Source organism: Candoia aspera, chromosome 7 (genome assembly GCF_035149785.1).
Source record: "Candoia aspera isolate rCanAsp1 chromosome 7, rCanAsp1.hap2, whole genome shotgun sequence".
Taxonomy (NCBI): domain Eukaryota; kingdom Metazoa; phylum Chordata; class Lepidosauria; order Squamata; family Boidae; genus Candoia; species Candoia aspera.
In genome coordinates, this window is record NC_086159.1 from 8,392,924 (window position 1) to 8,415,663 (window position 22,740).

The following is a 22,740-nucleotide window of genomic DNA, read 5'->3' on the forward strand; positions in this document are numbered from 1 at the left end:
GGAGACCTGGCCTCGTAGCCGGTCATAGGGCTTCTCTTTGCTGCTCCCCCACCAAAGGTGAGCAGGGGCTCAGGCAGAAGAGCTGAAACCAGAACATCTGCTGTAGGGGAAGGGGGTTAAAAAGTCAAGATGGTGCTCGCGATGATGCGGTCGAAGTTCTGCCGCTTTTTACGTGTGGCGGTGAAGGACAGACCTTCCACTGCATAGTTGCGACTACCATCTTGGCTTGTTTTACCAACCCACTATGGCTGTTCCTGGCAGAAAGTCTTCAGCAACTAGCGGGTCTCAAGGAAATCCTTAGGTGTGTTCACGCCAACGCTCTTGTACGTATGGAATTGTGAGATTTTCTCTTTGCATCCGGTTGTCTTGGACTTCTTGGTCAGAAATGTTAATGGCCGCTTGTCTTTCTAATTTCAGAGATTTCCCTGGTGGCCAACAAACCTGAAAAGGTGGCTCCTTCACGACAGGACATATTCCAGGGTAATGATGATTACTCTATCCCACCACAATCACAATCAGCGATTTACATGTTTGAAAACCTGCGACAAGATGTGTCCCCACAGAGCAGTGTTTCTCAACCTCGGGAACTTAAAGATGTTTGGCTGGCTGGGGGAATTCTGGGAGTTGAAGTCCACACATCTTTAAGTTCCCGAGGTTGAGAAACACTGCCATAGAGATTAAAGACACCTTGTTCATCTGCAAGTCTGACCCTGAACTGAACCCCTTTCTTCCCATTTAGAGCAATTGGCAGCCATTCCAGAATTCAAGAATTTGGGCCCGCTTTTCAAGTCGTCTGAGGCAGCGCAGTTAACAGAGGCCGAGACCGAGTATTTTGTTTGCTGCATTAAGCACGTCTTCTCGAATCATGTTGTCTTCCAGGTAAAAAAAAAAAAAGGACAGAAGAGTGAACATTGGGGATGTGGGCAGAGTAAATTGATCAGAAGGACTTGAAGCTAGTTAAGGTCAGTTTGTCGCTGCCTCGTAGAGTGAGAATTAAAGAAAAATCGGGCCCTCTATAGACAGTGGGATGGGTTTGTGAATACTGAAGACGATAAAGCTCCGGTTGAGTACAAGAATGAATCATCAAAGGTCATCTACTGTGGATCAGAGATCCAGAGAGTCTGTTAGCATCTTTCAAAACTAACTAGTTCCCCCCCTCCACCTCATCCCAATTTAAATTCTACATCAGATGGAGGAAGCTGTAGTTCACAAAAGTCTCTACCTCTTAATGTAAGTGGTTAGTCTTAAAAGGTACTTCCACGCTCCTCCTGATTTTTGGCTGTCACAGACTAACAGGGCTCTCCTCCTGCGATGTTTATTGTGAATTGCTTTTCACAGTTTGATCCCAAGTCCTTTCGCCTCCTTTTATTACATGCTGATGCATGAAATGAGACATCTACACTGAGGATTGTGAAAAAGGGCGATCATTTAGTAAAGCAGTTATCTTGTCTGTGCAATGGAAATTGGCCTGGGCAGGGTGGGTGGGTGGGAATGCTGTAGAGCAGTGTTTCTCAACCTTGGAGACTACAAATGTGTGGACTTCAACTCCCAGAGTTCCCCAGCCAGCATGGGGAGTTGAGGTCCACACATCTTCAAGTTGCCAAGGTTGAGAAAGACTTTTGCACAATTCACTGAGCTACAATGTGGTTCATGCTGCGCTCATTACAAAGGGGAGGAACTAAGTGCAGTCTGACAGTTGCTTGCAGTGACTTTAATTGCCAGCCAGTTCTTGCATTCTTTGCAACTTTAAAGCACTTTTTCAATGCCAAATTAAGTCTATTGTGTGAATGCAAGACTGGCTGGGGAATTCTGAGAGTTGAAGTCCACACATCTTAAAGTCGCCAAGGCTGAGGACCTCTGCTGTAGAGAGTAAGGAAGATTACCTTGATGGAGACTTGCAAACCAAAGCAACAAGGGGTAAAACATATCTTAAGTCCACAAGAGACAGAAAATATTCAGAAGCAGCTCAGGCAGACACCTCATTCACAGGAGTATAAGAAGTTGGAGACGGTCCAGCACAATCAGACTTCCAATAGAAGAGAGCATCTGTAGCTCAGGGTTGAACTGTGGAGTCCTCGGTGGTCTCTGAGCCTGGTTGTTGGCTTGCAGACGTTTCAGGACCCAACTTGATAACCGCATCAGTGCTGGTGAGGGTGCAGTTTGCTCCCTGTTTATATGCAGCAGCTTGCCCTGCCAGTTTATAAGCAGGCAACAAACCCCACCCTCCTTTGCACTGATGGTGTTCCCTGGTTGGGTCCTGAAACGTCTGCAAGCCAACAACCAGGCTCAGAGAGCACCAAGAGCTCCAGACTTGCAAGATTGTTACTACAGCCAGTCTCAACGTAGTTTTAGCCTTCAGGTGGAGTTGATTTCCTGGCCTGGGCTCTCGAGTGGGGCTGACCAATGCAGGGCCATGTGAAGATCCAGTAGCCATGCAGCACTTGCACAAAGCCCTCCGTAGAACCCCCCCATCGCTTGAGTGTGGGACACCCAACAGCAGCCCCAGAGCCCCTTTGCTTTGGCGGGTACCCTTTCAGCGGTGACCATGAGACTCTGCCAAGCAAGGGGCGGGAGGCGTCTTGATTGAGAGTTGGAACCAGAGATGTCCGCAGGTGGGGTCAACACACAACGCACAGTAGAAAGGGGCAGGGCTTCAGTCACATGGATGCAGCCACCGTCTTGACTTTTTGACAGGCCCACACACCCACCCCTGGTCTGTGTTGAGAGTTCCTGCTTCTAAAACTGACGTTACCCTTGCTCTGGATGACGGGCAGGCTGGAAGTCCACACCATCCCAGAAGCAGATGCTCTCCTGTCTTTCAGTTTGATTGCACAAACACCCTCAACGACCAGTTACTGGAAAAGGTGACAGTTCAGATGGAGCCTTCCGAGGCCTACGAAGTCCTCCGCTGCATCCCGGCTCCCAGCCTGCCCTACAACCAGCCAGGCATGTGCTACACTCTGGTGCGGCTGCCTCTGGACGACCCAACTGCAGGTACTGCCAGAAAAGCGTTTCCGTTTCAGATGTTGTGCCAGGTCTTTGTCCCCACCCCCGTGGGGTCGGTCTCTGTCCTGCAGGTCACATTCCCCCTCCATTCCTCCCTCTCAGCTTTCTTGGCTGATTCTGAGAAACACACAGGAATTTCCACCCACCCACCCACCCACCCAGTTCAGTAGCTCAAAGAGCAGATCTAGCCTGACATACTGTCTCAATACAGCCACGATATTTTGTGCCACATACAAATAAAGAGGAGCAATCATATCTTGCCCAGCGTGCAGCTCTTGGGCAGTGCTTGGTTAGTTCATGGTTCCGTGGAATGTCTGAACCAAGAAAATGAATTACTTCAGTTGACAAGTTAAGTGGGAAGAGTAAATGCAGCTTGCGGCGAGACCTGCTGTCCAGTTTCCTCGCACCGATTTTTCTGCGTTCTAGATTTATGCCTGCCTTATGGAGCAGCTGCTTTAGACTGGCAAACAGAAGTCGAGGAGCTTCTGGTTTGTCCAAGGCACTGTTTCTCAACCCTGGCAACTTTAAGATATGCGGACTTCAACTCCCAGAATTCCCCAGCCAGCTTGGCTGGCTGGGGAATTCTGAGTTGGAGTCCGCATATCTTAAAGTTGCCAGGGTTGAGAAATACTGTACCAGGGCTGGCAATGACTCCGGATTTTAGTTCTTTGGTGGCCTGGTGGGTTTTCCATCCTGGCTGTGTCCTCAAGGGGGAGTGGCAGGCTTTGCCCAGACCAGGCCATCTTCCTAATTGTCCTCCTTTGCACCTCTGCCCCCGTTCTAGTTGCTTGTACTTTCAGCTGCACAATGAAATTCACAGTTCGGGACTGCGACCCCAACACCGGCGTGCCTGACGATGATGGCTATGACGACGAATACGTGGTAAGCCCCGGGGAATTCTGCTGTGAGCTGGGGCAGGGTTTTGATGCCACAGTTGCAGCCACCACCTTGACTTTTTTGACACCCCCCTGGCAGACACTCCTGATTATATCCCTTTCTCTAGCTTTGGTGTAGATTCCGGTGTTGGCAAGAGAGTAGGCAGACAGCGGGGGGGTCCCCCTTCGTGCCCAGCCGGTGCGCCCCTGGCTCGATTCCAAAGCTTGCTGGCCACCTTGTAGGCTGCTGTTGCATGTGGGGTGCCACGTCCTATGCCTCCCCCTGCCATTCAGATTCCACCCCCTTGTGTAATGCCCTGTGCGGTTCCCTTCCACAGCTGGAAGATCTGGAACTTACTCTCTCTGACCACATCCAGAGGATCCTGAAGCCCAACTTCGCCGCCGCCTGGGAGGAAGTGGGGGATGACTATGAGAAAGAGGAAACCTTCGCTCTCAGCACCATTAAAAGCTTGGACGGTGAGATGATCGCTGCCCTCTTCGTTTTTGTTTTTTGCTTTTAAACCAGGGATGAGTTTCAGGGAAGACGACATAGCCAGCTCTGCCCATTAAACCCCGCTTCTTGGCTATATTAACGTCTGTGACAGTCATTTACTTGGCCACTCTCTATATATTTATCTTGTATTGTTTAAGTTGTTTTATGTTTTTTTTAATGGTGGTACATCGCCCAGAGTTGCTTGTTGAGATGGTCAGCTATAGAAATCAAATAAATAAACAAACCATTTTAAAAAAACACAACAGGATTCTCGGTCATCTTGGAGCCTAGAGAATCTTATCTCCAAAATAGTCAGAAGATCCCTGAGTGCAGGGCAGTCTCTGCTGCAGCGTTTCTCAACCTTGGCAACGTTAAGACGTGTGGACTTCAACTCCCAGAATTCCCCAGCCAGCCTTGCTGGCTGGGGAATTCTGGGAGTTGAAGTCCACATGTCTTGTCACCGAGGTTAAGAAACACTGCTCTGCTGTCTTGAGGTAAAGGAAATCCAAGATGGTGCTTGTGGCTCCCAACAGGGAAATGGGGTGCCGCTACCTGCCAGTACAGTGCAGACATCTTCCTTGTCAGGGGCTGCTTGGTCAACCCTACAAAACATTCCTGTGGATCGAACCGTATCCGTGGAACAGTTGAGGCCTAACCCCAGCTCCTTTCAAAATCCTCTGAATGTAGAAGCCGTGAACAACATTGTGAAGTTTCTCGGCATGCAGCCCTGCGAGAGATCAGATAAAGTGCCAGAGAACAAGAATTCCCACACCCTCTATCTGGCTGGTAAGAACCTGTCGGGAAGGCAGGGCCATGAGATCAAAGCTTCCTGTAGGTACGGCTGGGTTCCAGTGGTGTCTCCTCCTCCTCTCTCTCTCTCTCTCTCTCTCTCTCTCACACACACACACACACACACACACACGCCAAGAAAGGAGCAGCTTTGGAGTTAGAACTGTGGGTAACTGTCACTCGCCCCTCAATGATCACACCCACCTTAAAGATTTCGTGTGATGGGAAACCAAGGTTGCTGATAGCTGGAAAGCCTGACTCCGGTTTATGCTAGTGTTTTATTCCGCGGACACCGAGAGCAGGATGGAATGAAATCTGATGCTGAAATGAGTTATAATTTCACACCTGATCACTAGAAGATCAGTTAGAAGGGAAAAACAAGCCACTGTTCTAATTAGAAGAGTTAAAACAGTGGCTTGTTTTTCTCTTCCTTCTCCACTCATTTTTTTGGTGGGGAGGGGGAGGGAAACCTACCATTTTTTTCTCCTTATAGTTCTTAGAATATTCTCATACCCACTTAAAAAGGGTTCCTCCGCCCCTTGGCTGAGCAATTACAGGCGAGTAAGTCTGTCTGTGCTTTGTTTGGGAGGACCAAGAGTGGGCATAGGGTGGTATCAGCTCATTTCTCCTGGATTCTTGAGCCCTGGAGCATCTTCTGTCATTTGCTCCCCCCAGGCATGTTCAGAGGCGGCTTAGATGTCCTGGTGAGGGCCCGGCTTGCTCTTGGAGACGGAGTGACCATGCAGGTGACCGTCCGGAGCATCGTGGAAACCCCTGTGGATGTCATCTTGGCTTCCGTGGGCTGACGGCCGTAACATCTGTCCTGAAGTTGCCCAGTCCTTACTCCTCTTCTGTTCTGCAAGGCACAACAGGGGATCTGCGGTGCTGCGGATTTTGTCTGGCGATTCCCTTTTCCTGTTGTCTGTGTTTAAAGGAAGTGGGGCGTGCCTGTCCTCTTCCTTTTGCTGGGGGCAGGGCGACAGCACTCTGCCCCTTCTTCGCTCCTGTATAAATTATTACCTCTGCTGCGAGTAAGTTTAGAGGTGGTTGTGTGTTGTTTTTTTTAAAGAACAGTTTCTTGAGTGGATTTTTATTAGTCACAAATAAGTGGGCTATTTCAGCACTCCCAGATGTTTTCACTGGTCTGAATAATAAAACATGTTCTATACACTGCATGGCCAGCTTTATGCCACCCTCTCCTCTACTGCCCGAGTGCAGATGGTTGCAGCCGCCGCCTTCAAATTCTCATCTCCAGAAAGTCAACTCTTACCTTCCACAAGCTCAGGAGAACCTTCTGGCCTGGCCTTAGTTAAAGGAGAGACGAAGGTGTGGGGCGCAGACCAGGAGTAGGCAATTCTCACTGGCTGTGTTCACATAGTGCACATGCATCAACCATCGCATGCACGCACTCTCTCTCTCATGAGGCTCAGCTGTAACTTTGCAACAGAAGGCACAAAATGGCCAGGTTTGTGTTTTTTCCAAGTCTGCCCAGCTGCTGTCAGCACCCACACAGGCAGATCTGAAGGGGCTTTATCCATCCCCTGGTCCTTTTCCCCCCTTTTAACCCTTCCTGTGTGGGAGCAGGTGGTGAAACTACAGAGGAGGGAGGCATTTGAGTTCCTAGAGAGACCCCATTTCCTACTCCTGAGATGACGTTCTAAGGGACAACCCAGACAAGCCCAAGGCGAAATCTGATCGCGCTCTAGTAAGTCCAGCGTGAGATCCAAGGGGACCTTGGCATTTGCAACAAGGTGTTTGTCCTGCTCTCCCCCATTGCTCAGACATGCTGCACAAAGATGACCACCTGCTAACATTTTAACCCCAGTAATCCCAATGCAGAGAGCAGGATTAAAGCAGTGTTTCTCCACCTCAAGCTGCTGAGTTGAGTAACGCTGGATTAAAGCATCATCCAATTGGAAAAGTCTGCACACTTCTGCAAGAAAGCCACAATAAATCTGCCATTCTGCTCTGCTCATCTCCCCAAAAAGATGGGGCGAATTCCATCAGGAAGATGCTCTCTTCCCTCCCCCCACCCCCAGGGCAAAAGCAGCCTTCCTCCACCATGAGGAAAGAGAGGGTTTGGGATGTAATTGTGTAATGTAATTGTGTCCAAAAACCACAGGGCACGGATAATTTTTCCCCCTCTCTCTTGGAACACAAGATCATAAATAGGAAGTCAATGCCAGGAGACATAGGAGGGATTTAAAAAAATGTCTTTATATAATGCATAGTTGCACTCTGAAATTTACAGTTTAAATGGACTGAAAAGGAGACTAGCCAAACTTACAGAGGAGGAAGCTATCAAGAGTGCTGTCTCTTGAAGGCCACAGATTACCCCCATGGACAAGACCTACCTGGAAGATCAGCTGCTGAGAAGGGGCGGGGAAGGAGAGCGACTGCCCCCCGTCCATCTTGTGAGCTTCCAGGATGCATCTGTTGGACCATCACGAGGTGCAGAATGCTATGCTTGGTGGGCCTTTGGTCTGATCTAGCCTCGGGGCTCTTACGTGAGAAGCAAGACCAGCATTTAGAAGAGCTCAAGGAGAATGGCCCACAAGATGCGGTGGCCACTAGTTTAGATAGTTGAAAGGGGGACTAGACCAATCCCTAGAGGCAGGCCCATCAATGGCTACTAGCTTTGATGATGGGGGCTGCCTCCAGATACAAGTAGTCCTCAACTTACGACCATTCGTTTAGTGACCCAAGTTACAATGATGCTGAAAAAAGTTACTTGTGACTGGTCCTCGCGCTTACCGTCGCAGCATCCCCACAGTTACATCATCAAAATTTGGGCGCTTGGCAACCAGCATGTATTTTCGATGGTTGCAGCATCCTGGGGTCATGTGATTGCCATTTGCAACCTTCCCAGCCAGCTTCCAACAAATCAATGGGGGAAGTCAGATTCACTTAATGACATGATTTGCTTAACAACCATGGCAAAAAGGTCGTAAAACCCCATGATGCTTCACTTAACCACATTGCTTAGCAACTGAAGTTCTGGTCCTAATTGTGGTCGTAAGTCGAGGACTACCTATATTGAGTCAGTCCACCTCTGCAAGCTAGGTACACAGGAGCAACAAAGGGAGAGGAGGCCTGCGTTGATCTCCTATTTGTGGTCTTCCCAGATGCATCTGCTGGGCTCCAGGCAAGACAGAACGTTGGTTAAATGAGTCTCAGCCCGATCCAGCAGGGCTATTCTCATTGCTCTCTTGCCTATTCATATTGTCCTCCTATCACTGCATCCTCCAGAGGGGGAGCTCCCTGCAAGCTCCCTCAGGTGCCGCCACCATCACCACCACCACCATTGGTCCTTTTGTTAGATCCTGTAAGTTTACTTGCCAAACCAAGAATTGCCACAAGGTTTGGTTCGTTGCCGTCCACAGTTTTTGTCAGCAGTTCCCACGCTCAGCCTACTGCTCCAGAGTACAAAAACTTCTCAGGAACAAAGGGGCGGTCTTCCATCCATCTTGCTTGTGGCTCAGAAAGAGTTGATGAAGTTTAAGTAGGCATTCAAAAAACCCTGGGGGTCCTCCAGCTGCGGGTAGTGGCTGATGTGATCGTCCAGCACAGTCACTGTGGACATTGGAAGCACCTGCCTGTCGAAAAACAGCTGTAGTTTGGGAGTGCTCCCTCCAAGGGCCATGGGGACAAAGGGAACTAGCACCATGTCAAGACCGTTAGGAGGAGGAGCCTACATAGCTTCTGCCTGGGTGCCTTCAGGTGCTACTTGTTTTAGCAAGGATGGAACCTGCCATTCCTGGGTAGCCCAGAACAAGCTTAAGGGTATTTCTTGCTTATTGTTTGGTGGACTCATTTACTGAAGGCACTGCACATGGTAGAGTCCTTTCTGGATTTGGGGATTGATGCTCAACATATTACCTGCTGGAAACTTCCTTGCGAAGACACAGAGAGCAAAGTTCTCCCTCGATTTATTCTATCTTTCAGCTCGCAGCCCCAGTCATGTGGCAGTATCATAAAGCCTTTATAAATCAGTGGTGTGACTGCAGCTGGAATACTGCATGCAGTTCTGGTCACACCACCTCAAAATAATGTAGTGGAGCTAGAGAAGGCTCAGAGGAGGGCAACTAGGACATTCAAGGAGTTGGGATGGCTTCCCTTTGAGGTAAGATTGTGACATTTTGGGCTTTTTAGGCTAGAAAGGAGGCAAATGGGAGGGGACATGATGCATGTGTACAAAATTATGCATGGTACGGATAAAGTGGACAAGGAAAAGCTATTTCCCCTTCCCTAAATAGCAGGACAGAGGTCACCCAATGAAATTGAAACCTGGAAGAATCAGGACAAAAGGAAAAGTGTAATTCAACTCTGAAATTCACTACTGCAAGATGTGCTGTCTGCCAGCCTGGTTGGCTGGACCAATTCATGGAAGTCCTGAGATCAATGGCTATTAGCCAAATGGCAGTGGAATTACCTCTGGAGGACATCTGCTGTGAGACTAGAGGGCTTCCTTGGGCAGCTGGTTGGCCACCGTGAGAACAAACTGCTGGACCAGATAGGGCACAGCTTATGTTCTTTTGAGTGGACAGCTACACAAGCCAATTAAATAATGAAATCACTAATATTTTCAGATTGGCAAGCAGACTGCCAGCAGTCCCCATGAGAACTGCACTACAAGCTGCTTCTCTACCTCAGAATCAGCTATCGGCGGACCGAGTCTGCTCAGATCCAACACATCTTCACATCTAAAAGCTTTGCTCCAAGTAAAACCTGCTAAAGATACTGGATGTCTGTTTTACTGTTTGCCCACTAGGTGGAGATGGAGACTCAGAGGGCAGCCTGGAATTCAGAGTGGCCACAGCGCATTGGCCAAGAGTGTCTTAAAACAGCCGCACCTCTGCCTGGGCTTGCGCAGAAGCAACGGCACAAGCTCAGGAAAGAAATGCCTCATTTGTGTTCCCTACAAGTACGGTGTGCGACAGCACAACTTTGGCCCTCAGCACAGCCCTACCTTCCATCAATTTGGTCTAGAACCCTCTTTTGGCTGCGCACAGCCACACAGGCCTGACCTCAATGGATGAAAGAAGCAAGTCCAAGTCATTTCTGGCTGATGGAGCGTCTGCTTGCACACTCAAAAAAATTTAAGAAATCCCCAGAAGACACAAATCAAAAGGCACCTTTTCTAAGTAACTAATTTTATTAATAGGCATCAGCTTTTGTCAGCAGCAGCTCACTTCACCATATGCAATGTAGTGACCAGACCAGTGTTTCTCCACCCGGACAACTTTAAGGCATGTGGACTTCAACTCCCAGAATTCCCCAGCCAGCTTTGATGTGAAAATTAAATTGGAATGAGGTGCGGGGGGGGGGGGGGGGAGGAGGGGAAGACAGGGTAGTTATCCAGATGCGGGTTCCATGTGAGACAGAGGACAAGCACCACAGCAATGAACCACCAAAATGTCTTAAATCCTACATTGGTTTAATCACCCCACTGCATCTGATGAAGCATGCTACAGCCCCCCAAAGCTGATGTCTTTTAATAAAGTTGTTACATCGGAAAAGATGCTTCTAGGTTCCTCCTGATTTGGGGCTACCACAGACTGACACGGCTCTCCTCCCACAACGTCAGGAAAACTCAGTAATAATCCAAAGTGTGGAATTAGGTCTTCACCCATGCTTATACTAGCATTGTTCTAGTAAGGCAAAGTAAGAGCAGAGATACTGTTTGGACCGCTACCCCATGCCACCTTCTCAGCTGCACCGGTCAGTCTAGCCCAACCAAACCCCATTTTATCCTAGGCATGCTCACACTATTCAGTGCAAGCTAGGATACGGTTCGAGAGACTGCCCTGCCAGCCAACAGACCACGGTCTGCATTCCCCCAACCAGGAGGTAGGTGTAGTGTATTCAGGATGCGTGCTTAAAAGAACAAAAAAACAATGGATGGAGAGATGGGTGGACCTGGGGAAAGCCAAGATGGTTTGGAGGGACAGAAAAGTATGGAGAGATGTGGTAAATGGTGTGGGCGTAAACCACTTTTAGCTGGTTCGTTTCCTTTTTTAATCTCCTGCCTTTAATTTTGGGGGCTTCCTATTTCTCGCTCGTCTGTGCTTTTCATCAGGTAGCTTATTCAGAAAGGGAACGATTTATGGATGTGCAGGCACAGACAGAGGTGTGGATGTATGTCCCTGATGCTCAAAGGCTCTGTTTTGCTTCAGCTCAAGAAAGGGGTGAAGCCATATTGTTTGTGAGGCCTTGAAATGTTATTGGGGGACCTTCTGGCCTCCCCAGCTTACTTGTAAAGCTGAAGAAATTCTGGGTAAGGATTCACAGGATCCAGCGGTCCATAAATCAGATGCACTGGAAGAGAGAAAGGACGACAAGTTGAAGCGAAGATGCAAATGAAGTCCAAGATCTACCCGCTCTTATGCAGCCCATCAATCCCAAGGAGCCGTTCCTACTCACAGGGGACCGAGGTTGATTTAAGAGCGCCCACCCAACGTTCTCGGTGCTGCATCCGCTGGTTGATGTACTGTAAAAGGCTGAAAAGCAAAATTAAAGGGTGAACCTTTGTTTGGAGCCCAAGGTCGAAATCAGTTTCGTGAATACCTGAAGTGTCTGGCCTCAAGCACACCTGGGAAGCTGGGGAGTGCAAATGGACAACTGTCAGGGGCATCTGAAGGGAGTCAAAACAAGTCAAGATGGTGGCGGGCTTCCTGTGGGGAATGGCAGACTCAGCGGTATTGGTTTTTTAAGCAGCGCTGACGGCGCAGCATTTTCTGGGCACGGGCTGAGTCCCTGCAGCCTGAAGAATTCTCCAGATGAGGAGAATCCAGGAAATCATCCCTTTTGTTCTCTGGACAGCATTTTCTTGCCGGGGAATCGTGGAACGGAGTCCCTGCGATCAATCCATGATTGAGAATGCTGGGAGGCACTGGTCTCATCAAGTTCAGGGCTGCACCGAAGCCGTAAAACGGACACTAAATCTTACCACCCCATTTCTAAAATACCAAGGGTTTTTTTTGTTTATTTGTTACCAAAGAGAGGCCTTTTGCAACAAAGAAATGTGAAGCTCTTGGTGATTTTCATTATTTTCGGAATTTACTAATTTGGAAAGTTGGCCTTTTTAATATTTAAATTCTAATATTGGAATTTGAAGATATTTTGCTGTTGCCATTTTCTTAATGTTTTGAGGATTATAAAAGATTTATCTACTTCATGGAATCTGCAGAGTTGAATCTGGAGCTATCTGCCTCTGCTTTCCTGGGAGAGTGGCTCTCGTTTACATCTTTTTTCTCCTGATAACACACGGTGGAGAGACATGGAAGAAATGAAAGCGATCTTTAAAGAACTGTTATCCTGGTGTCACCCAAGCCCTGGATCGTCTCCTAAAACTTGTGGAGCCTAAAGCCTACCAACTTGAAAAAGACAAGAGTGAAAAGTACTTTGAGAGTAGTGCTCCTTCTTTAAAGAAGAAAACGAGGATTAACATTTCCAAGTCAAAAAGTAAAGGGAGAAAAATTGGACTGCGGAGAGTTAACTCTGATTCTGAAGAAAGAAGAGTTTCGGGGGCAAAGGGAGAGAGACGACCGGCTGTGTTCCTGGAAAATCAAGACCAAGAATCAAGGCTGGCTGCTGAATTTGAGACTTGTAAGGAGAAAGCTGTGTGTGTAATACTGTGAGGTTTCTCCATCCTTACAAATACTGAGATACGTAAATGCCTTAGTCTATTTTGAGGTTGGATAATTGTTTAAATGTGTTTATCAGGATGGTCTCTTAAAGGTTTAGACTGATGTTTTTTGATTTGGGGATAATGATTTTACCTTGGGTAAAAGGACCTTAACCAAATGTAGATAATTTATCTTTTGTTATTTTAGCAGGCAGAGAGGAGTAAAATCTTAGTGAAGTAGGATAATATTTGAGTATTTGCTTTTTAGGCGAATACTTATGTTAGTAAAGGTTTTTTATTTAAATTAGAGTAAGAGATTGATAATAGTTGTATATATCTTTGTTGTAGAAAGTCGGACACCACCACATAATAGTCTTCTCTGTATTTTTGCACTTTTTTAGTTTTCTTTTTTCTCGTAGTATTCTTTGTTTCATTCTTTTTAGTTTTTTGTGTTTTATGTATATGTTGGAAAAATTAATAAGGCTTTATAAAAAAAACTCAAGATGGTGGCATGACTGTGTGACTGAAGCTTTGCCCCCTTTTTACAGGCATCAGGGCTTCAATTATGCAGTCACGGCCACTGTCTGACTTTTTTGACTGCCCCCCAACACACACCCCTGGATGCTCTGTGGCTGGCCACAGGCTACTAGTTTTAAACTATGTATAATACTGAAGGCTGGTGGACTGAAATGTACATATAATAAATGAAAGGAGGTAGGTGGCAGCACTAGCCAATCAGGACTGATCACTAAAATAGCTAACTAGGGTGAAACGTGGGTTAGTACTTGGATAGGAGACCACTAGGAAATGCCAGGGCTTGAAGCTCGACTGGGAAGTTAAAACAAATCTCAGAAAAAAACACTTCTGCAGCTGTTGCCAAGAAAATGACACAGTTCTGTCCATGAACTCACCAGAAACTTGGTTTGACTCAAAGATTTTGTTCAGAAAAGAAGCAACTCGTTCGCAAAGGCAGATCCATGGAGCATAAGCATCAAAAAAGCCCACACATCCACTAGCTCTGCGTTTTGGGATCTAGCGTCCTACCTGTCCACCACGAGGTTTCCATCATTTGTTCGCATGACCGTCCACATGTCCCAGTATTCTGCCTCCGAAGGCTGGGTGTATGGGCCAAAGACTGCCGCGAGGCTGGAGGGATTCAAGACGAGACGGATCAGAATGGACAGGCTTTCGCAGCCTGAAAGCATCCAGCCGATGCTCTTGATGGACAGTTCCACAATTCAAATTGCTCTTGTTGTGCTTAAATACATTCCTTTTTTTAGGACTCTAGGGAGATCCTTTGAGGACCCTCATTCTAGAACAGTGTTTCTTGAAGTTGGCCACTTGAAGACCTGTCGACTTCAACTCCCAGAATCCCCCAGCCAGCCATGCTTCAAGAAGTGGCCAAGTTCAAGAAAAAACTGTTCTAGAAGGACCAGAATCCAAAGATTTAAAATGCAAACTCACCCTTTGGCGAAGAAGAAATAGTTTGTTAGCCGAGTAATAATGGGTGATAGCAGACCGCCATCTTTGAGAATCTTAAAAGGGGGAGAGAAAAAAATCAAGGCAGCAAAGTTGAAGGGAAACACATCAGCTGCTAGCATAAAAAAAAATCCTTTCCAAAATTAAGATTCCTACTGCAGCACAGTTGAAGATCCACGTTTTTAAGGTGGCACGTTTTGCCGCATTATTTCTCCACACATCTCCAAATATCAGAGCACAGAAAGATCAAGAGACAGGCCTTTCTAGCAAGACTGGTCCAGTTCAGAATGAAAGGATATAATTTGGTTTACAGATGGGATTTTTCAACAAATTTAATCCTCACTTTCCACTCCTCTTTTTTCCCCCCTCTTCTCAATGTTGCCTTTTCTGCTGAATGAGTATCAAGTGTAAGGAATTTTTTTTTGGAATTCTCAGAAATTCAAGTGGGAACTTTCCGTTGTGGAAAGCTTTATCTGCTGAATTTCCTGCTTATGTTATTTACAAATGTACAAAATGCACAACAGAGGCGTAAAACTGAATAGATCAAGCTTTCCAGAAAGATGTACTAGATGAAAACTACATTGTATAAGACTACTTGTTTAAAATAAGCCAGGAAATTACTGGGTTTCATTTGTTTTTGATAAAGAAATAGATAGGACAATTATTTGAACTCTAAAGCTACATATACAGCCTATAAACAAACAATTCAAAATCAGAGTTTCCATTAAATCAAGGAGTTTTAAATAAGGCACCAAGCCTAACCACAAATATTTGAGAAAAATTTAAGAATGCAACTATAATGTATAAATAAATTTCATTGGTAAGTATTTTAAGAAGCAGCATTTGTGTGGGAAAAAAATGCTCAGGGAGAACATTCAGGAAGTGAAAATTGTGAACTTCTATTGCGACTCTTTCCCTCCTCATACACACAGTATCTTATTGTGGTCTTTCTACTTAATCTGCTTTTTTAAAATAAAAGCTGACTGTTGCAAGAAAGAAAATTCAGTGCCAAAGCTTGCAGACATAACACAGACAAAGCGGAATTTGTTTGGCTACTGGATGATCCAAAAAAGGAAACGAAAATGTAATTCCAACCCAGAGATCTTAAATTGAACTTGGCATTTTTCTGCAGGAGCAAATTACCTTCTGGATGAATCTGGGATAATGGGTTTCTGGAAAAATACCTGCAAGTTTCAAAAAGGAATTTAAGTAAGACATTGGTCGTGACACTTTTCCATGTCATGAACACAGTTTTTATCCAGTTTTGCTCAGATCAAGTATGGCAGTGGATGTGGCCAAAACAGAGGATGGAGCATCGGTCAGCGGTAAAAAAAGCATATCCCAAAAGTTCTAGATTTAGTCCTTGGCACAACGGCACTGAATTGGGGTGGGGGGCAAAATAGGCAAGTTGGTGGATTGATGCACGTGCGATACCTGTAAAAGGGGGCGGGGCTTGGATCGTAATACCACCTCAGCCCTCTTGCCTGCTTGACTTCCCCCACGGATGCCGCTGCCCCAGATGAGACTGAACCAGCCATCTTACATTTCAAGCAACGTTTCAACGGAAATGGGTGGGAGATCTTTGCCGTAAGCCACTCACCTCCATTTGACAGACACAGACTATTGATGAGGACGCATCCGGTTTCATTGTGTTCGTACCTGAAGGCAGAGAAAACGGCATAAGGTAGAGCAAAACAGAACAACTCGCCGAACGGACTCAGGTGCTTCTGGAGAAGTTCTAGGAACGCCCTGCATTTTTTAACCGCAATAAAAGCCATCAACTCTAAGGGCTAGCTGGATTCCAGGTATATCTTAACCCTACACTAAGGATTCAGTCTCTTACCATAATGTTGACATACAATATAATACAGGTCATCCTTGTTTAGTGACTGCAATTGGGACCGGCAACTCGATCATTAAGCAAAGCGGTTGCTAAGTGAACCCACAACTGTGCTTAAGATCTGAATTCAGCTTTCCTAGGCTTTACAGCAGTGTTTCTCAATCTCAGCAACTTGAAGATGGGTGAACTTCAACTTCCAGAATTCCCCAGCCAGCATGGCTGGCTGGGGAATTCTGGGAGTTAAAGTCCACCCATCTTCAAGTTGCTGAGGTTGAGGAACACTTTTACACAACACACTGAGCTACAATGTGGTTCAAGTTGCACTCCTGGGGCTGGGGAATTCTAGGAGTTGAAATCCATACATCTTAAAGTTGCTGAGATTGAGAAACACTACTTTACACATCTATGAAGGTCATAAATGCAAGGACTGGTTTTCATCACCATCGTAACTGCGAATGGTCACTAAACGAGGCAGGCACTAAACGAGGACAACCTGTATAGTGACCATGCTTACAAAACTAAGGACCAAGCCCAACCTGCAACATAAACATTTGCTTGAGCATCTGCACGGACCCCAAATGCGGCACCAAAGGAGAATGCCAGCCACGGCCCAGCAAAACCTCAGAAAGATTCCTGACAGTTTAGATCCTTGGGAAAGGGGTGGACGATTAAGGCAAGGCCTGAGGGCTTCCATACACCTGTAGAGCAGTTCTTGCGCGACGGTGTCTCCATAGTCATGTGAAAGGAGGTTGATTCGTTGATTGAGAAGGCCCAAGTGGCGCAACAGCCCTTCCACGATGCTGGCTTGTTCAAAGATGGAGTACTGATGAGGCCGCTGTTTGCAATGCAAAGGAAGAACGAGCACCAAATGCAGAGCGGTGTCAGCCCTGTTATCTTGGTGGCAAACGCCTACCCAGACTCTACCCCCCAGGTTACAAGTGGGCACTCTTGGCTTCAGCAATGCCCCTTGGCAAGGGCCAAACGCAGCCAAGCAGCAGGCCCAGCAGAGGTGGCCACAGTCAAGATGGCAGCTGCAGAAACACCACTGAAGCCCATGCTTTGTGCATAAAGGGGCAGGGCTTCCATGGTGTGGTCCCAGCAGCCATCTTGACTTGTTTGTCCCCTCAGAGACAGCCGTGATGCCAAGCGAGGCGTTTCCCTTGCTTTTGCATGCATGAACTGGGTTTTCCTCCCACCCCAAGATCTGCCTTCCCTTTTGTTCTGTTTTTGAAAAAAGGACGTTAAGAAAGAAAACCGCCCAGCCTCCTTCAAAACGTACTCACTGGCTTGTCACTGAAGCCAAACCCGATGAAGTCCAGCGCAATCACCCGGTGAAATCGCTGGGTGAGCCCTTCCCAAATCTGCAGGCGAGGCAAGAAAGAAAAGGAGAGAGAGCCCCCATCAGTCCCCCGGCGTCTCTACAGCCTCGCCTCCCCACACGCAGTGTTTCCGCCACCCCCTCACCTTGTACCAGTCGTAACTCGAGGTCGGAAAGCCGTGCAGGAGAACCACGATGTCTGAACTCCCAACAGCCCCAGGGGAGTCTTCGGGGGAAAGAGAACAATGGTTCAGCCGTTCGGCTTTCCCGAATTTATCTTTATTAGCAAGCAAGCAAGCAAAAAGGAGAGGGCAGCACCCTGAAGATGCAACGCCAGGGATGAATCTCTGCACGACGCCCCTCACGCATCAGCCGGAAGCAGTCAAGCCGTCCAACACTGGGGACAGATTTGGTCACCACCCAAGCACAATGCTCTTAAACTTGCAAAAAGAAAGGGTGCCCCTTTGTGGTTAAAAGAATGTGAATCCTGGGCAAGTTTCTTCCAAGGCATGTCACTGGATTGCTACTTCTGCCTCTGCTGTATGTTAAACCACAAACCAGCTTTAACTAGCTACAAGTAGTCCTCGCTTATCAACCACAATTGGGACCAGAATTTTGGTTGCTAAACAAAGCGGTCATTAAGCAAATCTAACCCGATTCTACCACCTTTTTTGTGTTGGTCATTAAGTGAATCACCGTGGGTGTTAAGCAAACCATGTGGTCATCATGTTCCACACTGATTATGCTTGCCAGAAGAGGCTGGGAAGGTAAAAAATGATGATCATGTGACCATGGGATGCTGTGACAGTCATAAATGCAAACTGGTTGCCAAGCACCCAAATCGTGATCACGTGACCGTGGGGATGCTACAACAGTCATAAGTGTGAGGACCGGTTGTAAGTCGGGTTTTTAGCACCGTTGTAAGTCTGAACCATCACTAAATGAATGGTTGTTAAGCAAGGACTACCTGTAATGTTTACTACCTTTATAACATGCCAATTCACTTCTATATCCAACTGTGACTTCGAAAGCCCAAATTGACCCAGGATCAAAAAATTTAAGAATCGCCTTTTTAAACAAGTCCTCTTCCACTGAGCTCTGCGGTGCTTTGAATTCAGTTTGGAGGTGTTTCAAAAGACCCAGAAGTGCCAAACACAGCTCCTCTCTGCAGCCAATTGAAGTGCACACCTCTGCTTTAGGGCTGTGCAGCTGCAGAAGCCTCACTGGAAAATGCCATGGCTGCTTTAAACCGATGCCAGCAGGGCCCGAGTTTGGGCTCCTACGTCTTTTGAAGCACCCTTCTGAATCAAACTCAGGGTGCCGCATCACCACTGAATTACGGCATTTGGCCCCCGTGTTGCTAGCCTTCCAATGGGCTGCAGATTTCTTTCAATGCTCTTCCTGAAAGTCGTTCTTCATAGAACTGTCTTTTATTAATTCTGTGCCCCTCCTGTTATATTATTTAGGATCCCTGCCTCATTTCTATAGCACATGGCCTCACGTGCCCCCTGGAAAAAGCGGCTGAATATTTAAGGAGCTGAGAAATGCATCTATGAAACCTCTGAAAAAGATGTTCTGGGTTTTGTAGGTGAAGAAACTCCCCGAAGACCGCCACGCACGCAGCGCCGGAGACAGCTTGGGAGGTGGGATGTGCAGGTAAACGGCAACCAGGGGGACCATCAGCAGACCCACTTGAATCCACCACTCTCTCATTCTGGAAAGAGCCGGGAGAGGGGAGAAAAAAAGAAGATAAACCAACTCCAACGCGGGTCCCTAACGGGCACCTGGAGTAGCAAGGTTCAAAGGAGACAATGGCAGGGTTTTCTCAACCAGGCATCCGGTTTCCATCATTGAAACAGCAAAAAATGCCTTCTAGGAATACGATTCGACCCCTTCCGGAGACGAAACCGAAACCTTTGCAAGGAAACAGCTCCGGGGGTTGGGTCCCCACTTCTCCACCCACCCAGCACGAATCCTTTCCGGTGGGCTGGGACTACAACGTCCAGCACACCCCAGGAAATGCGAATGAGTTCTGGAACATCCCCTCTTCCTTTTTTTTAAATTAGGAGCTCCCCTAAAGAAAAAAAAAATCTTTTCCTGAACACTGTAAGTGTGCAAACCTACACTGCTTTCCCCCCCACCCAGAAAAGCCTCGCAAAGTGCAAGCCTACCATGCCAAGGAGCAAGCCCCAAATCTTACAGAGCCTTTTCCACTCAACCTCCTAGGGGGCAACCTCAAAGAGGCCATTTCCCTGGGAGGGGGGTGTAGCCCCCCTTCTCTTCTCCAGCAAATGCAACACAACCCATTTTCTTCTTTTGTTTGCAAGGTCCCCCCTTCAAAAATAATCTCTTTTCCTCCTTCCTTCCCCCTAAAAATGGGGGAAAGCAAACCTCCCGCACCCGAGACCCCTTCCTTGCAGAGAAAAACACGGGAGGGGTACTATTTTCACTCCCCCCCGCTACCCCTATCCTGGGGAGGGCGCACATGCGCTCTCGCTCACCTGGGCTACAGCCTGGAAGAACGCGGGCAGGCGTGTGGGGGAAGGCGCATGCGCATCCCAGCCCGGCTTGCCCCGCCCCTGGAGGGCTTCCGCGAGCCGGGCGGGTTCCGCGATTGCCCTCTTGCAGCGGGCAGGAGAGTTTTGCAAGCGCTGCAGAAGCGCGGGCGAGGGGTGGGCGGCTGCGGAGAGCGGAAAGGGGAGGGGGTGTTTGCGATGAATTGGGGAGGTCCGGCTGGATCGTCCTCCAATCTGGCGCCCGGCTGGCTGCGGAATTCGGGCAGGACGTCCTCCTTTGCAGGGCGCCGGATCCTACTTTTGATCCAGCGTATGCGCGTAGGTGGATTTATGTATGTATGTATGTACGTAGGCCGGTTGCAGCGTTTTTAAAAGGCTCGGTGGGTGTTGTGCCTGCTTGAGGGGGAACGCGTTTTGCAGAATATTTCAGGATCTTTTATTCATGCGCTTTAATCGGTGCTTCCCTGACCTCCGGGTACAGGTGTAATAAAGCCTATCCTAAGACGTAGTATTCTCTTTAAGAGTTGCAGCTGATGAAATGTGGGGATGTTAATAAAACGTACAAATGCACGTATATATGTATGTTAACATTGGCGTTGGCAAAAGCTACCTTTATTTAGCCCAGCCTTTCTCCACCTTTTGACCCTGGAGGCGCCCTTGAAATATTTTTCAGGCCTCGGGGAACCCCTCCACAGTCAGGCTCAAATGCAGGCCAGAAGTTACAAAATTATGATACTCGTTTCATGGGTAGGCCCGTAGATATGCATTGACAGTGTTCTTAAACTAAAAGAATGAAAGTTACCTGTTTAAGGTGGAGTTGTCCGAATTTGAAATATTTTTTTTAAATAAATCGTGATCTCCCAGGGAACCCCTAGGGACCTCTCGCAGAATCCTGGTTGAGAAACCCTGAATTAGCTTCCCTGCCCATCCAGATCCATAATATCTAATAACTCTAGAATGATGGATCAGCTTTCACATAACCTGCTTCCTGATCCTCCGGGTGTCCCTGGGGAAGGGAGCAGTGACAAAATGTGTGTTGTGAATGTCACACTGCAAACCGTGTGACTTACACACTTCTCTCCAACATTGGAGTTGGGTAGCTAATACATTTAAATATATACGTGTGAGTGAGTGGGACCCAGGTAGAGAAGGGAAATACAGTTATATTTTAACAGCTTCCAGAGTGAGAGCAGATGATAAAAAGAGTGCTAAACCTGCGTGTGCTCAACCATGCTCTGTTGAATAAACGAAAATTTGTTAGCTTCACACAACATGCCAACATAAGCCATGATTTGCACACCCGAGTGGCCCAGTTCACCAGACACACTAACTTAAACCCACCAATCCCCATTGACCGCATTTGCCTCAAATTAGCTAACAATAGATGCCCAATACAAGCCACCACAATGTCATGCACATAATTTGTGGGATGATGGCATTATGCATGCAGCATTCCTTGCCCGATCACCTTGTAGTCTGCTAGATTGTGTAAATCAAGTCTGTATGGTCAGTTTATGGTTGTTTGAATGCAAATCCAGCATGCTGAGTTAACTGAAAGACGGGGTGGTTCAGTTAATCATGGGTAAGCGTCACTTACAAACACAGCTGCTTGATGGTTTTACACCAGTGTTTCTCAACCTCAGCAACTTTCAGATGGGTGGACTTCAACTCCCAGGATTCCCCAACCAGCATGGCTGGCTGGGGAATTCTGGAAGTTGAAGTCTACCCATCCTCAAGTTGCTGAGGTTGAGAAACACTTTTACCCAACACACTGAGCTACAAAGTGGTTGATGTTGCACTTCTTACACAGGGGAGGAACTGAGTGCGATCTGACAGTTGCTTGGAGTGACTTCATTTCCAGCCAGTTCTGACAATCTCTTAACCTTAAAGCACTTTTGCAGTGCCAAATTAAATCTATTGTGTGAATGCAGCCCTCTAGGACTTTATTTCTTCAAAAGAAATGTAGCCCAGCCTATAATTTAATTTGAAATGGTAGGATCCCCTTAGACTGAGAGAAAACAGCCTTTGGAAGCTGGGGAGGTTTTGTATACAATTGCTCTTAAGAGGAGGGTCATCTGAAATGCAAGGTAATCGTTTGTGATTTATAAATGTAAATCCAACACGTGGTTTGGAATGTAATATTAATACTTTGGGTTGAAAATGAGATAATTTGAGCCCAACACCCTGGACGGGGATGGTGGCCCAGGAGAAATGCCTTGGGAACATTCACACAACCTGGCACCCTCCAGATGGTTTGGGATTCCAACTCCCAGAATGAGGTTCCAGCACACGCAGAGGGTATCACTGGGGAAACATCAAGGTCCACTGAGTTCAATACAGTGCACCCACAAAAAGTGAGTTGCACCCGACACAGCACTTGTGAGCTCAGGAAGGACGGGGGAAGCGCGTCTGAACGCGCGTGGGAACAAAGGCACTACTTGTATGCTGCGGCTCCGCCCCTCCAGTGCAGACCCCGCGGCGGAAGGACACCAATGTGGAATAGCGAGAGCCCCCGCTACGTCACAATCCCGCCTCGGCGGCGCTCGAAAAAAGCAGGCGCGCGGAGGCGTCCTGCGTCACCCGGGGAAACCACGGACGCCCGGGGAGTCCAACGCGCACGCGCGCCTGGAATGCCGAACCGGGACTTTTAAACTCGGCGGCGGGGGGCGGGGGGCGACTGGGCCGAGCGCTCGGGGGAGGGGAGAGAGCGCGGACTGGCGCGCGGCTCGGCCAATCGAAGCGGCGGGCCGGCCTCGGGCCCGGCGCGGATTGGTGGGGCGCGGCGCGGGCCGGCCTC

General features: G+C 47.7%; 2 protein-coding genes across 3 annotated transcripts in view; one reads left to right on the forward strand and one right to left on the reverse strand.

Annotated features, from left to right (window-relative positions):
- COPG2 (COPI coat complex subunit gamma 2) overlaps nucleotides 1–6,173 on the forward strand; it is a 32,494-nt gene extending 26,321 nt beyond the window's left edge. Inside the window, exons 18-24 of the mRNA XM_063309479.1 lie at nucleotides 418–480; nucleotides 740–879; nucleotides 2,823–2,994; nucleotides 3,791–3,888; nucleotides 4,220–4,358; nucleotides 5,062–5,160; nucleotides 5,839–6,173. Of these exons, the coding sequence (XP_063165549.1) occupies nucleotides 418–480; nucleotides 740–879; nucleotides 2,823–2,994; nucleotides 3,791–3,888; nucleotides 4,220–4,358; nucleotides 5,062–5,160; nucleotides 5,839–5,969 (842 nt within the window). The 3' untranslated portion in view covers nucleotides 5,970–6,173. The remainder of the gene's footprint in view (nucleotides 1–417; nucleotides 481–739; nucleotides 880–2,822; nucleotides 2,995–3,790; nucleotides 3,889–4,219; nucleotides 4,359–5,061; nucleotides 5,161–5,838) is intronic.
- Nucleotides 6,174–7,370: 1,197 nt separating this feature from the next.
- On the reverse strand, nucleotides 7,371–19,951 carry MEST (mesoderm specific transcript). 2 transcript variants are annotated; one of them, XM_063308489.1, is made up of 12 exons: nucleotides 19,929–19,951; nucleotides 18,987–19,141; nucleotides 17,574–17,653; nucleotides 17,393–17,470; nucleotides 16,808–16,944; nucleotides 15,870–15,928; nucleotides 15,413–15,453; nucleotides 14,255–14,325; nucleotides 13,835–13,936; nucleotides 11,587–11,663; nucleotides 11,418–11,481; nucleotides 7,371–8,759 (listed from the first exon to the last, which is right to left on the reverse strand). In XM_063308489.1, exons 2-12 carry the CDS (start codon nucleotides 19,138–19,140, stop codon nucleotides 8,642–8,644), a joined length of 981 nt encoding a protein of 326 aa, XP_063164559.1. In that variant the 5' UTR covers nucleotide 19,141; nucleotides 19,929–19,951; the 3' UTR covers nucleotides 7,371–8,641. The 2 variants fall into 2 exon arrangements, with proteins under 2 accessions (XP_063164559.1, XP_063164560.1); XM_063308490.1 differs by lacking the exon at nucleotides 19,929–19,951 and adding an exon at nucleotides 19,828–19,850.
- Nucleotides 19,952–22,740: the final 2,789 nt, after the last annotated feature.

Excerpts from the sequence above, each read along its gene's own strand:
- MEST (XM_063308489.1), bottom strand. The coding sequence starts at position 19,140 with ATGAGAGAGTGGTGGATTCAAGTGGGTCTGCTGATGGTCCCCCTGGTT. Across the intron at positions 14,326-15,412 it reads ATCCCAGATTCATCCAGAAG|ATTCTCAAAGATGGCGGTCT; the intron begins GTAATTTGCTCC and ends CCCCCTTTTAAG. Across the intron at positions 13,937-14,254 it reads TATTTCTTCTTCGCCAAAGG|CCTCGCGGCAGTCTTTGGCC; the intron begins GTGAGTTTGCAT and ends GAATCCCTCCAG.